We start from the raw sequence: 14,625 nt of genomic DNA on the forward strand, positions 1-14,625 counted from the left end.
GGCAGCGGAGGGTCAGGGGGCCTTACCGCACGTCTCCACGCGCACAAGCTGCAGCTCGATGCTTTTGATGGCGGCCTCTGAGCTCTCCACCACCAGCTCTCCCGTCAGTGGCTGTGTGATCACACAGTTGGTCGAGTTGAGATGTCCTCTGATGAGAAATTTGGGGAGCAAGGCCCTCTAAAACGAGACAAAACCAGACACGTCAGGAATGGGAGGTGCCGGGAGAAATGACTCGAGCCTCTCTGGTACAAAGAAGAACTGAACACAGAGTCTGGTAATTTACACAAAACTCACTGGGAGCCTGGCTGACAAAACTGGCAAAACTGGACAACAGCGCTTAAAACAGTCTGAGTAACAGACTGAATGATCCAACAACTTATCGACAGACCTAAGGTACCTGACAAAGACCAGCTCTCTCGCCAAAGCAGCCTTCCTGCCTGCCTTAGGTCTGCACAACTCCATCTGACCAAGCGCCATGATATGAGAATGTCTGAGGGACTTCCCCGGTGGCGCAGTGGGTAAGAATCCGCCTGTCAACACAGGGGACACGGGCTCGATCCCTGGTGCAGAAGGATTCCACATGCCGTGGAGCAACTAAGCCAGGGTGCCAGGACTATTGGGCCCGCGCCGTAGAGCCCGCGCTCGGCAACCAGAGAAGTCACTGCGAGGAGGAGCTTGCGCACTGCAAGAGCGGCCCCTGCTTGCTGTAGCTTGAGAAAGCCCTCGCAAAGCAGTGAAGATCCAGCGCAGCCATAAATAAGTAACATTTTAAAAAATGTCTGAGGAAGCTGACAAGAGTGTTTAAGGACAATCTGTCACCAAGAAAAAAAGAAAATCAATTTAAAAATGTTCCCAATTATGCAGTTTTGAAAAACCAAGAAGAGATTAACTTTATTTGTGAAGAGAACAACTCTTCTTCCATGCTGGACTAAACACCTATGGGCCTTTTCTCTCTGGACAGAGGAATACGGTCGTGGGGGAGTGACGCTGTGGTGGGGAGAACGGGTCTGAGGAGCTAGAGACAGAGGAATATGGTCGTGGGGGAGTGACGGTGTGGTGGGAAGAACGGGTCTGAGGAGCTAGAGACACTGCCTAGCACTCCTTCCTACGGCGGGGTCCCAGTTACCCTGAAGTCAATTCAGAGTTTAGAACACACTGTCCAATAGAAACATGAGGTAAGCCACAAATGTGAAGAAGTGAACGTGTAATTTAAAATTTTCTACTAGCCACATTAAAAAAAGTAAGAGGAAACAGGTGAAATTCTTCAGTATATTGAAAATACTGTCTCTTCCACATACAATCAGTATATTACAATCATACACGATGCTTTAAATTCTTTTTTCACACCGAGTCTTTGAAACCCAGCCGGTACCTCACAACTACAGAGCCCGCGTGCTGCAACTAGGAAGCCTACCAGGCTGCGCTCCCCAAGAAGCCCCTGCAGTGAGAAGCCTGGGCGCTGCAACGCTGGGGGCAGTGGGACGCAACCAGAGAAAGCCCGCACAGAGCAATGAAATCCCAGCACAGCCGAGAGAGAGAAGGATGGAAGGAAGGAAAGTCGCCCTGGTGCCGCGACTACGGAGCACGTTACCTCTTTGACGTTCTGCAAGGTGTCAGGTGTGATCGTGAAGTCCACGGGGCTCGGAGTCCATTTCCCCTTCTGAGGCTAAAACAGGGGGAAGAACCGAAATCAGGAGAGAGTCCCACAGCTCCAACTTGTTTTTCCTCGTTTCAGGAAATGCAAGGCAGCACAAGAACGGGAGACCTTGGTGCCAAGAGGCAGGGTGCCTGGGTTCTAAAACAGTTCTGCCAGGAAACAAGGCTGTGTCTGTCCAATGTCTTCATCCCCCTGACTCAAGTTTCCGCATCTGGAAAATGGGGGGCCAGGCTTCTTTGTCTCGAAGGTCCCTCGCAGGTCCAGAATTTAAAAGCAGAGCGGGATTACTGGGAGACGTTTATTTGAAGCCGTCTCTGAGAATAAGATTGTACACCGAAGTGTCTCTGTGACGGGCCCTGTGCAGTGCCGTTGCTGCCGCGGACCCACTGCGCAGGTGAGGTCAGTGAGGCCCAGACGGCTCACCTGGTCGCTCAAGTCCAGAGCAGAACGGACAGTCAAACCCAGGCACCCTGGTTCCATAGCTGGTGCTGTTAGCCACTCAGCTGTACAACTAACCTTCTACCATGAAGAATCACACTGTAGCGTAACAGATTAATTATCAGCGTTATGGAGATTTGTTAACAATGACCACCTTCATCACACAGGCACAGAATCCATCAACACAGCCAAGCTTCCTGGGGGCCTGCCTGGTGCCTTTTACTCACAGGTTGGGGCCCAAAGGCCACTGAGGCCCCGATGGCGTGGGAGCTGTGGAGGAGAAAGGCCCCTGACCAGCCTGCCAACTTTACTCACCAAAAGCTTACTCTCGGAAATAGTCTTCTTGAAGCTACTGTTTTTACCAATAGGTTCACGAACATATTCTTTCGTGAATATATTTTTCCTCACAGCACATAAAGGAATATTTAACTTGTCAACTGTGGGTCATGGCGTAGTTTGGCTTCTAGTGAAATTATTCACAGAGACCGTGACCCCTGGGGGCTAACTGTGGGTGACCTCCAGGAGCAGGGAGGAAGCCCCCGGTGGCTCTGCCACCGCCAGCCTGAGTGGTCACCAGGCGCCCAGCCCTAGGCAGGGGGCTGAATTTGGGCTTATTCTTCACACAGGTGGAGGCTCTTTTTATATAAGACATGAAATGGCATGTGATTTTTTTTTTTAAGGGAGTAATCTACATGAAGAAGAAAATTTTTTTAGCTTCCATTTGAAAACCCTTGATTGGACAGAAGGAAAACATCTGTTTCTAAATGAAGTGACTTCCAAAAATGAGAAATATTTTCATATTTTTTTAAAAACTGTAGCACTGAAAGAAACATCTACTGAAATTTTATAGAGGGAAACTACACATAATTGAAAATCCTAAAAAAGTCACAAAATTGATGCAAGGGCATCAGTGATTTCACCGATCTTATGCGGAAGGGCTCTTACATCTTCAGTCATCACTAAGGCATCCGTGGACATTTCATAATAGGGTTAAGAGGCCCTGCCCCAAAGGCCTGGAGAGAACTGAGATACAGGGACTCCAGGGCCGTGGGCACGAGTACCAGCCCCGACAGGTCCCCTGGGGGGAGGGGACCTAGCCCCCTCGGTTGGCACGTGAAAGGACTGCTTAAGGACACTCTGTCAGTGCAGAGTCCCGGCAGAAGGTGTCAGAAAAGGCTCTCCCTGCCCCCTTCCCCAGCACCCCGGTGTGTTCCTGCCTCGTGGGCTGAGAACGCAGGGCCCTGGCCTTCCTACCCCACAGCCGGGCACGTTTCTGCCAGCCGTTTACGGAAGCAGCCATGAAGGACGAGACGATGCCTCCCTCCAGGACCAAGGGCAGGCTTGCGCACCGTCTGCTGAGATGAAGGTGGGCCCCCTGGCCTGGGGCTCCTCAGGTGAGGCACAGACCCCTCAGGCGCAGCACCCCGTGGGCTAGGGGCATCGCCTGGAGGGTCTGGCCCAGGGGATGACATGCACGCTGCTACCCTGCTGCTGGCCAGGCCGGGAGAATCATGCTCCCCTGTCTCTGACCCAGGAGTCCCAGGCCCCTGTGCCGCACCCAAGGAGCACTAGCAGCTAACTCACTGCTGCTAAGTGGGCGCAGTCCCAGGCCCCGCAGGAGAGTCCTGCTACCGAGCGCAGGCCCCCCGAGGGCGGCTTACGGTGGAGTGGACGATGAACTCGCAGGTCTTGGTCAAGTCCTTGGCCAGCAGGGACCGCCGCATGTCACAGCGCAGGGTGTACTGCAGAGAAAGGCAGAGGAGACGTTCTTGAGAGCGTCTGCTCTCATCACAGACTTACACAGACAAGGTTCCATCCCATTAATGCATCATACGAAATCTGTAACATAACCGGGGGAGTTAATGCTCAAAATGAAAAGTATTTCTGTAATAGACACCTCAGACTGTGCCCAGGGCCATCCTATCGCTGGACCCCTGGAAGGGGTGCAGAGTCTCACGGAGCCCCCCCTGTCACACGGGGAAAGACTTGCGAGGCAGAGCTGGGCATCAGCCTCCCTGTGTGAGCCCAGACAGGGAACACAGCCTCTCTGAGCTTCAGCTTCCTGCTCTAGAAGATGAGGACACTGATGCGACTTTAGTGAGGACCCAGTGGGATGACAAGTCAGGGCTGGCACATCACGGCTCTGGGTGAAACAGCAGCGACTTTGTAGAAAGGATGAGAAATGGCAGCAGAGCTGCAAACCCTGGGGCATTGAGACTCATAGCCAACGAGGCAGAGGCCCCATACCTTCTGCGAGACAGGCCCTGAGCCCCGCGAGGGGGAGCCCGCCACAGAGCTGGGCGCCAGGCTGGAAACTCGACCTGTGCCTTCCCATCCTGTCCATAGCAGTGAGAGACTGCTAACAAAACTCAACGGCACATTACTGTCTTAAACAAACAAACAAAAATCGTGTACGTTTAATAAAGCGAGCTAGTGTTTTAATCATCTGGGGAAAAACATTACAAATAATCTGTAGAACTGGAACCATATGTGTAGTGAGTCAAGAAGTTACGACTATTATGACCGACCTGTCCAGGTTAAACGAGAACTATGTACTGAAGGTACTTACTATGTATTAAGGGTCTCCTGGGAGAGGAAACGTTAGAAAAGAAATAAAAAAGAACACCGTTGTCTACAAGGGCCTTTATATGTGTGTGTGTATAGTCTCAATCATACACACACACACACACACACACACACACACACACACGTTGCTACTGTTAGTTGCTAAGTCGTGTCCCACTCTTTTGCCACCAGGCTGTAGCCCACCAGGCTCCTCTGTCCGTGGATTTCCCAGGGGCAAAAACACACATATATTTTCTACCGAGACTTCAGTCTGGTCCCCCAGCCAGACCAGCTCAGCAAGGACTGCACTACATATGCATCTGTTGTTCACATATGTAACACATACACGCGTGTATCTGTGTAACTGACCTTCCTGTACAGCCCACACGCTATGGGCAGTATTTTGTTAGGGCCTGCCTGGTCTCCCTGATTCTTTTCCCAATGGGAGTGCCCTTCCTCATTTTCAGCCTCAGGGGTTTGGGAGGGCTGGCTTCCCCCAGCCCACCCTGGTTTGGAAGTAACCAGAAAGCCAGGAGCGCTGCTAGACCAGGGGAGGAATCCTTTCTGTGGGGGTGGCCAAGCCGGGAGAATGTTCTCTGCCACCAAGAACACAGAGCTGGGGGCTGACCGGTGTCCCCTCTCCCAGCCTCGACAGTCCCCTGGAATTGTGAGTTCCAGGATCCAATGTCCCTTTTTTGGCTAAGCCAGTTTGAGCAAGATTTCTATAATTTGTAAATGAAAGACTATGAATAATGGGTACCAACTTTTAGTCACTAAAGGTTTTTTTTTTAAGTGTGAAAGCAGTAACTGGTAATATAAGGCAGCTGGTGATGAGTGGGAGAGGGCAGAAAGATGGAGAAAACAGGAAAACACCAATGTGTTTTAGGAACTGCATGGAAACCTGGGTTCAATCCCTGGGTTGGGAAGATCCCCTGGAGAAGGGAATGGCTACCCACTCCAGTATTCTTGCCTGGAGAATCCCACGGACAGAGGAGCCTGGCGGGCTACAGTCCATGGGCTCACAGAGAGTCAGACACAACTGAACAATTTTCACTAAATTCTTTTACAGCACTTTCTTGATTAATTCTGACAATTCAAAGGTAAGGACGGTTGACATAATATACAGATAGTCACCATGAATTCATTTATTTAATCGTTCAGCAATTATTTACTTGGCATGTTCTGGGTGCCGGGCATGTTCTGGGTGTTCTGAATAAGTACTTCACAAAGAGACCTCATCAACCCCCAGGAGGAGAGGTCATGAAGGCCGTCTGGGTCACAGAGATGGGATCTGAGTTTACACCTGTCTGCGGCAGACACCCACGCTCCAAATCTTTATGCAATATGGTAATTCAAGCCCGGGTCTGTCTGCTGAAAAGCCCTGGATCTTTTCACTCTGTCTGGATCTTTCCCAAATATTAATGAGTGATCTACATGGCAAGGCCTACAGGAGGTTAAGGAGGGTCAGACATGAGCAGGGCTCCCAGAGGAGGTATAAGACTCGATTTCTTTTTTGGCCATGCTGTGTGACATGTGGGATGTGACATGCTTCGTTCCCTGACCGGGGATGGAACCCAAGTCCCCTGTACTGGAAGTGTGGAGCCTTAACCACTGGACTGCCAGGGAAGCCCCAAGATGCGATCTCTTCTGACTTGACAGTAAACACACCATGGATGGGAATGAGGAAAGAAGACACAGCCCAACAGATTTAAAGCAGACTCCTAGAAGGGATATTTTCACCATGAACAAGGAGGACAGGCATCTCGATCATTTACTTCTGAAACCATTTCAGCAGACATGTTGGTACTGCTGTACTTTGTGTTAAGAGGATAAAACCCCGCTAGTAGGGCCACGAGAGGAGAACAAAAATAAAACCACCCTGTGATTTAAACAACTTTTAAAGGAAAAAGTGGTTGTACAGAGGACAGCTGGGAAGACTGACAGCTTCCTGTATGCTCTGTCTACAAATAAGGATGAGAGGTGGATGCAAATGTGGCTGAGGAGAATCAGAGCAAATATGATGGAGTCCTCCACCTAAGAAGTTACGAGGAAACCAGGCCCTGTGAGCTGGCAACCTACTACTGGCTACATTTTAAATCCTTTATGTTGTCAGCCTTTTTACTATTTTTACATTACGGTACCACAAGGCAATTCAAATGATAAATGAAAAGTGTCTCTGCACCCATATGATTTGAGAAAGACTGTTGTTAAGGCTCAACAAGAACACCTTCTCTCCCAAGTCACACACCCAGGAATCTTCACGGAAAGTGTGATGAGTCCTGGCGCTGAGAAGGCCACGCCCTGCGGGACCACAGTGGCCGCTGCCCCTCTGGGTGGCACCTGCCCCACTGTCCAACCAAGAGGCTGGAAGAAGGCCTGGCCAGAGACTGAATGAGTGCACGGATGAATGAGAACGAGATCAGGAAGTCGCAATCCTGGTGTCTCTCAAGACGCATGCTTCTCAAAAGAAGCAGTGGCGAATCTGAGTTAAGAACTGGGAGTTAGATGACACTGGAGAATTTCTGTTCCCCCTGAGAGGTGTGAAAACGGTAACTGGCGTTACGTAGAAAGAATGTCCCTGTCTTCTGGTGATTTTGAGATGAAGTGTCAAGATTCTGTAACTAACTTTGAAATGATTCGGAATACAGATGAAACAAATGTGGCAAAATTCTAATAAATGTTGAATCCAGGTGATAAGCAAAAAAGTGACCAGCTCTTATAAATGTGAGCTTGAGAGGACATCTCTGTGGTCTCAGAAATTCATGAGATATTTGGGGAGGTGCAGAATTCCACGTTACAGCATTCTAAGGTTAACCCTCAAAGTGGTAAAATCTGATGACCACAATAAACTGAGGTCAGGGTGATTATTTACTAAAGAATTAACCACATGCTAACTCTCCTTCTGCATTTGAACTGGTTTCCAACTCACACACAGCTGCACAGGACCCCAAATTTTGTATTTTCATCTGATGCCCTTCCAGGCAGTATGTGCAAAAGGGTGAGACTTCCAACTTTATGTTAAACAAATGAATCTTTTAACAAGAATGCTAAACACAGGAAAAGAAAGTGACAAGTAAGAAGTATGACCACAGAAAATTGGATGTTATTCTATTGTTTCTAATGAATGTATGCTTCTATTAGTAAATAGACAGCATCAAAGAAGAGCCGTGTGGGTAAACCAGGTTGCTGCTGATTCTGGCAAGAGAAAAAAAAATAATTTTGAAAATGCGATGTTTGAGAGATTTTCTGCAAGGAGACCCAACCAGTCCATCCTAAAGGAGATCAGTCCCGAGTGTTCATTGGAAGGCCTGATGTTGAAGCTTAAACTCCGATACTTTGACCACCTCAGCTGACTCATTTGAAAAGACCCTGATGCTGGGAAAGATTGAGGGCAGGAGGAGAAGGGGACGAGAGAGGATGAGATGGTTGGATGGCATCACCGACTCAATGGACATGGGTTTGGGTGGACTCCAGGAGTTGGTGATAGACAGAGAGGCCTGGCGTGCTGTGGTTCATGGGGTTGCAAAGAGTTGGACACAACTGAGTGACTGAACTGAACTGAACTGAGAGATTTTCAGTCTTCCTAAAAAAAAAAAGAAAAAAAAATGCAGTTCTCATTCACTTTCTTTCGTGGTAAAAATATTCTGCACCTTGAAAGTGGGTCAGAGGACTTGGGTCTCTACACCAGCTGTGTGTCTACACAAGTGGCTCCTTTTGAGTCCAGACAGTTTACTGTCCCTTCTTATGAGCGGCCCAAAGCCTTCAGTGTATTTACTGCTGAAACAGGTACACTGACAAGAAAGGACTAAAAAAGTTTTTGTACAGAAAGATATTTACTGCAACAGATTACATCTCACTACATGTGTTTCTTTTTGACCAATCTTTCAAGCCATTCATAAAACCCACATGCACACAAACCATGCGTTAAACTCTCACGAGTGTTTGGAGAATTTTTATTTTTAAAGCGCTGCATTTTTAAGTGGGGGAATCATCTCTACCAGAACCAAATTTTCAGCTAAAACTTAATAAATCAAAAAAATTTCCTAACTGCCAGCCCTCTTGCACACACGTGAGACAAAATGCTTTTGTCTCATCCGGCGAGGGACCGGCTGCAAGGCTGATATCACAAAAGTACCTTTCTTTCCACCGAATAAAGGAAAGGCTCTTTTTCTCTCGCTCTGAGTCATGACTCCAAACTGTGCCTGAGACAACAATGGGGACTGTGACAGACATCCTGAACCGGCAGAGGTGGACAGGAAGTCATAAATCCACCTCCCCCCACTCATTTACACGGGCTGTTCAGTAAAGAATACAGGCCTATGTCAGAGCGCTAGCCTTTGGATATGAAACAAAGAGATATTTATACGTTCAAAACAGACAAGTTGGTGCGGGTACCAGAGAGACGTGAGGGCATATCTATTACCAACAATAAAAGCGCCCCCGACGGCGTCAGCGTGGCCTGCACAGAGCCCCAGAGAAACAACGGGATTCCTGAAGAGAAGCTACAGTGTGGGTTCTCCAGGGTCTCCCCCAAGGATAACGGTCGTATTCACATACACACACTACGTTCTGCCGGGCAAGATGAGAAATCAGTACAGAACGCAGGAGGGGCTCAGCCACGCCTACAGCGTTAACTTCTTGGGCCCATTTATTTAAGAACTTTCAGTGACACAACGAGCAAGCTGTCGTGCAGAAGAGAAGTCAGGACACGCACCTGGATGTTGACGAACACGCCGTGGTATGTCTCGTACAGAACTTTGTTACTCTTCACGTGCAGCGGAAACTCGAAAGGAATTTCTGTTTTGCCGCCGGGAAATTTTCCTGGCTTCACCATTTCGATGGTACTGTTGATGACCTGGATGGGCTGCAAGGACACGCACAAGTCGATCCATCAGCCCACGCTTCTTGTTATGTGACTGTGGCTAGTGAATCAACTCCTGGGAGACCCCACACCCTCACCCCCGCCCCACCCCCACCATCCTGCTGCTCTGGGAGCCTGGCGCTGTCCAAGTTGGGTTCATTTTTAGGGCTGGACGCTGCAGTGTTGGGTGCAAGTAGGAAATGCACTGATACATTTCTCTCTCTTATCCCCAAGTATCTCAGCTTGACCGTCCCCTAACAACCCTTCTGACGTGTACCCCCACCTTCAGCGTGAAGCAGACTTGCAAGGAACCTAGGGAGGAGCAGACCCCCTCCTCCCCACCCCAACCCCCCGGCCCCAGCTCCGGGCACCCGGGCAGTCTGGGCCCTGGGAGCAGACTGTTCGCACACGTGCCTCAACGGCAGGCACTACACCTTCCTGAGGGAAGGTACTCCAAGCCTTGGTTTACAACCACACTGAGAAAACCCACAACTCTGGAAGCGAGTCTCTCAAGTGCTGATGGAGGAAAAGAAAAGAAAGCTGTGGGGACACGTGGACAGGCCCTGAAATCTGCATGCTCTTTGTGAACCCTTCTTTCCCCTTAACTCCTCCTCCTCGGAACTTAAAAGAGTTAAATCTGCCCTTCAGGAAAAGGAAACTACGTACAGCAGAAAGTTTACATCCTAGAACACAGACCCTCAAGCAACAGGAAAGAAGGGTTCCACCGGCATTCTTACCTGGGTGCAGCTGGACTAAAATAACAGTTATAATAACAGTTTTGCTTTAGGAAGGTCAGAGGTGAGAAGGCCCAGGCACAGTTTCCCAGAGCACACTGGGCTCTGTAAGGGCTGAAGGTATCCCCCTCAAGTCCCCCTAACCCTGTCTGATGAGAATAAACACAAGCAGACTTTCGGTAACAGCATATATTCAGAATCAAAATATCTGCATGTGTTTTTTTCAGTTTGATTACTGAGTCGTAAAAGCACGCCTGCCACCGTTCCCAGCAAAATAACAACAATGAAGCTGAGGCAGCACGTGCAAACCAACCCCAAACATTTGGAAAAGGAACTAAAAACGTGCAAGTCAGGCATTCTTACCTTAACGGAATTATAGAAGGCTTCGAACACCCCCACGCTCTTGGCACTGAGCTGCAGGTTCACGGTTCCTTCCACCGTCAGGGAGAGGCCCTGGTGCTGGACTGAGTCCTTCCCAGATATGACCACCACCCCGGACAGCATTTCCTAGGGAGGGGAGAGAGCCACCCGACACGTTAGCATGGCTCTTTCATCCGCCTGGTTCACTAGCAAAGTCGGCCTCTGGAACCATCAACGTGGTCCAAGATGAAGACGCTCAGTGGACACTTGTCACAGACAGATACCCGGACGGCACTGTGGGGAAGGCCCGGCCCTGGGGGTCCGAGGGGGAAGAATCTTATCCCCCCACCACCTTCCGGACACAGCTTGATTCCCACTGGACAATCCCAACACAGGTCCGGTTTCAAAAGGGCAAAGAGCAGGGCCTGGGGGAATGGCAGATTCAGAGCCGCCAGGCACAGGAGCGTGTATGACGACCCCCTCAGAAGGATGACACAGGGAAGACCCTCTTCTTTACCTTCTTCCTCAGTGACGCTAAGATGAGGACACACCTGCAAAGGCACGAGCAGCTCAGCGGGCTGTCCCCGGCCCAGCGAGCCTAGGGGCCACCCTTCAGCACCCTCCGCCCCCCACCCCGCCCCACTATCCTGCTTCACGAGCTGGTGGACGGTCCCGCACAAGGACCCGCACCAGACCATCATTCACTTCTCCGAAGGCACTGAGGTCGGAGAACACAGACATTAACCTCACGCCTGCCTGTCACCTCAGACCTGACAGTCTCCACCTGCGATGGGGGTTTGTGTGCAGCAGGGAGCTAAGGACTGTGGTGCTGGAGAAGACTCTTGAGAGTCTCTTGGACTGCAAGGAGATCCAACCAGTCCATCCAAAGGAAATCAGTCCTGAATATTCATTGGAAGGACTGATGCTGAAGCTGAAGCTCCAATACTTTGGCCGCCTGATAGGAAGAACTGACTTATTGGAAAAGACCCTGATGCTGGGAAAGATTGAAGGCGGGAGGAGAAGGGGACGACAGAGGATGACATGGTTGGATGGATTCACGAACTCAATGGACGTGAGTCTGGGTAGACTCCGGGAGTTGGTGATGGACAGGGAGGCCTGGCGTGCTGTAGTCCATGGGGTCGCCAAGAGTCGGACACGACTGAGCAACTGAACTGAACTGAACCGAAGAGAATCCACAGCAAATACAAAACGACACCTTTCTGAAATGACCTTCAGATTCGGTGCGTGATTGCTGTCACGTGGTGATATGATGGCAGAAAAAGAAAAAAAATGCAAAAGTTAAAAATGGCCCCACAGATCAAAGTATTAAAAAAAATACCTGTTCTACTGGCATTTAAATCTGTTTATCTTTCGTTTCCTGTAGTCACTGGGTAGAAAAACATTCACCGAGTTTTCACAATCTGTGAAATCAGGGGAGTGGGGGATATTCTATGTATCTTGAAGTGAAGTGAAGTCAAAGTTGCTCAGTCATGTCTAACTCTTTGCAACCTCATGGGCTATACAGTCCATAGAATTCTCCAGGCCAGAATACTTGAGTGGGTAGCTGTTCCCTTCTCCAGGGGATCTTCCCAACCCAGCGACTGAACCTAGGTCTCCCACATTGCAGGCGGATTCTTTACCAGATGAGCCACTAAGGGAAGCCCTCTATGTCTCTTAAATATTCTAAGTATTTTGGTTTTGTTTACTGCTCCCCACCCCAAAGCCCTGAAGTCTAAATTAAAACAGTATCAGCTCCATTTTAAGCAGAATTCAAGAGGTAGAACGCATTTTGTTCTTCACGTTAAGAAGCTCATAAGCAAATTTGCATGAAAATTCTTCTGAAATATTAATTTAACTTTTAAATTTTTAATTAAAATTAGTTCTATTAACTTCTGTACAATAGAATGAAATAAAAACCTAAGTTTTCATCAGTTAAATCCACTAGTATATTTTTAAAAATATATAGTGTCCCAGAATTGAAATCGGACAAAATAATTTCACACACTTTATCAATTAAACAACACATTGGCACTTGGTTCCGCTTCTATTTAATTGAAACATTTTCAGCTAATCTCATGGGAACAGAATCTGAGCTGACTACTGAATGCCACAGTATAAGCACAATATCAATAGAACTGTTTCCTTCCTTAATCCCTATGGCAGAAGAAGGAAAAAGCGGTGAAGTACCTGGGAAATTATCAGAGTAAAAATTTTATCACTCTCTTGTCATTCTTTAATTTGAACTAAGAAATGACAGTAGAGAGAATATTAAGAAATTAAGTAGAGAGAAATTAAGAAAATGTGTGTATGTTAGTTGCTTAGTCGTGTCGGACTCTTTGCGACCTCATAAGACTGTAGCCCCCCAGACCCCTCCATCCAAGGGATTCTCCAGGCAAGAATACTGGAGAGGGTAGCCATGCCCTTCTCTAGGGCATCTTCCTGACCCAGGGATTGAACCTAGGTCTCATGCACTGCAGGTGGATTCTTTACTGTCTGAGTCACCAGGGAAGCCCATGGTACAGTCACAAAAACTGAACAAATTAGCCTGTAAATGAGGCAAATAGGTCTTATAGGTCTTTATTCAGGGGAAAAAATAGCAAAGCAAATAACTAATCAAGAAATAACAAATAGCAAAGACACAGCAGTAATCAAATAATAATAAAAGAACACATTGTTCAACCGCACAGAAGTGAATGTGAAAAGTCAACAAAGTGATTCATTTTTCTAGGGAAATGTAATTTATCCAAACTAACTCCAAAGGAGATGGGAAAGCTAAACAAACAAGTTAGAAAAATTAGAAAAAGTTACACACGAGTCCCCCACACCCACAAAGCACCAGGCCTAGAGAGCTTCATAGATCATTCCCAAATGTTTAAGTGCAGAAAACACCAATATTAAACTACTCCAAAACACAGAAAAAGAATTTCTTTTTAAAAAAGTTAAGCAAATACAACGACACCAAAGTAAGACAAAATCTATACACACCTGACCTGCCTCCTGAGAAATCTGTACGCAGGTTAAGAAGCAACAGTTTGAACTGGACATGGAACAACAGACTGGTTCCAAATTGGGAAAGGAGTACGTCAAAGCTGTATCTTGTCACCCTGCTTATTTAACTTCTATGCAGAATACATCATGAGAAACGCTGGGCTGGATGAAGCACAAGCTGGAATCAAGATTGCTGGGAGAAATATCAATAACCTCAGATATGCAGATGACACCACCCTTATGGCAGAAAGTGAAGAGGAACTAAAAAGCCTCCTGATGAAAGTGAAAGAGGAGAGTGAGAAAGTTGGCTTAAAACTCAAAATTCAGAAAACTAAGATCATGGCTATCCGGTCCCATCACTTCATGGCAAATGGATCGGGAAACAATGGAAACAGTGACAGACTTTATTTTGGGGGCTCCAAAATCACTGCAGATGGTGACTGCAGCCGTGAAATTAAAAGACGCTTGCTCCTTGGAAGAAAAGTTATGACCAACCTACACAGTATATTAAAAAGCAGAGACATTACTTTTCCAACAAAGGTCTGTCTTAGTCAAAGCTATGGTTTTTCCAGTAGTCATGTATGGATGTGAGAGCTGGACTATAAAGAAAGCTGAGCGCTGAAGACTTGATGCTTTTGAACTGTGGTGTTGGAGAAGACTCTTGAGAGTCCCTTGCACTGCAAGGAGATCCAACCAGTTCCAACTAGGAAATCAGTCCTGAATATTCATTGGAAGGACTGATGATGAAGCTGAAACTCCAATACTTTGGCCACCTGATGTGAAGAACTGATTCATTGGAAAAAACCCTGATGCTGAGTAAGATTGAAGGCAGGAGAAGAAGGGGACGACAGAGGATGAGATGGTTAGATGTTATCACCGACTCAATGGACATGAGTTTGAGTAAACTCTGGAAGTTGGTGATGGACAGGGAGGCCTGGAGTGCTGCAGTCCACAGGGTCACAAAGAGACAGACACGACTGAGCAACTGAATTGAATTGATCAACATGAAGAGAATTTCAGGA

The 14,625-nt window shown here is 47.9% G+C and overlaps 1 protein-coding gene across 1 annotated transcript in view; it reads right to left on the reverse strand.

The window, feature by feature from the left end:
• VPS26C (VPS26 endosomal protein sorting factor C) overlaps positions 1–14,625 on the reverse strand; it is a 34,394-nt gene that overhangs the window by 4,266 nt on the left and 15,503 nt on the right. The window contains exons 2-6 of the mRNA XM_061424790.1: positions 10,619–10,762; positions 9,375–9,524; positions 3,757–3,837; positions 1,592–1,666; positions 27–177 (exon numbers count right to left, since the gene is read on the reverse strand). Of these exons, the coding sequence (XP_061280774.1) occupies positions 27–177; positions 1,592–1,666; positions 3,757–3,837; positions 9,375–9,524; positions 10,619–10,762 (601 nt within the window). The remainder of the gene's footprint in view (positions 1–26; positions 178–1,591; positions 1,667–3,756; positions 3,838–9,374; positions 9,525–10,618; positions 10,763–14,625) is intronic.

Source organism: Bos javanicus, chromosome 1 (genome assembly GCF_032452875.1).
Source record: "Bos javanicus breed banteng chromosome 1, ARS-OSU_banteng_1.0, whole genome shotgun sequence".
NCBI classification, from domain to species: domain Eukaryota; kingdom Metazoa; phylum Chordata; class Mammalia; order Artiodactyla; family Bovidae; genus Bos; species Bos javanicus.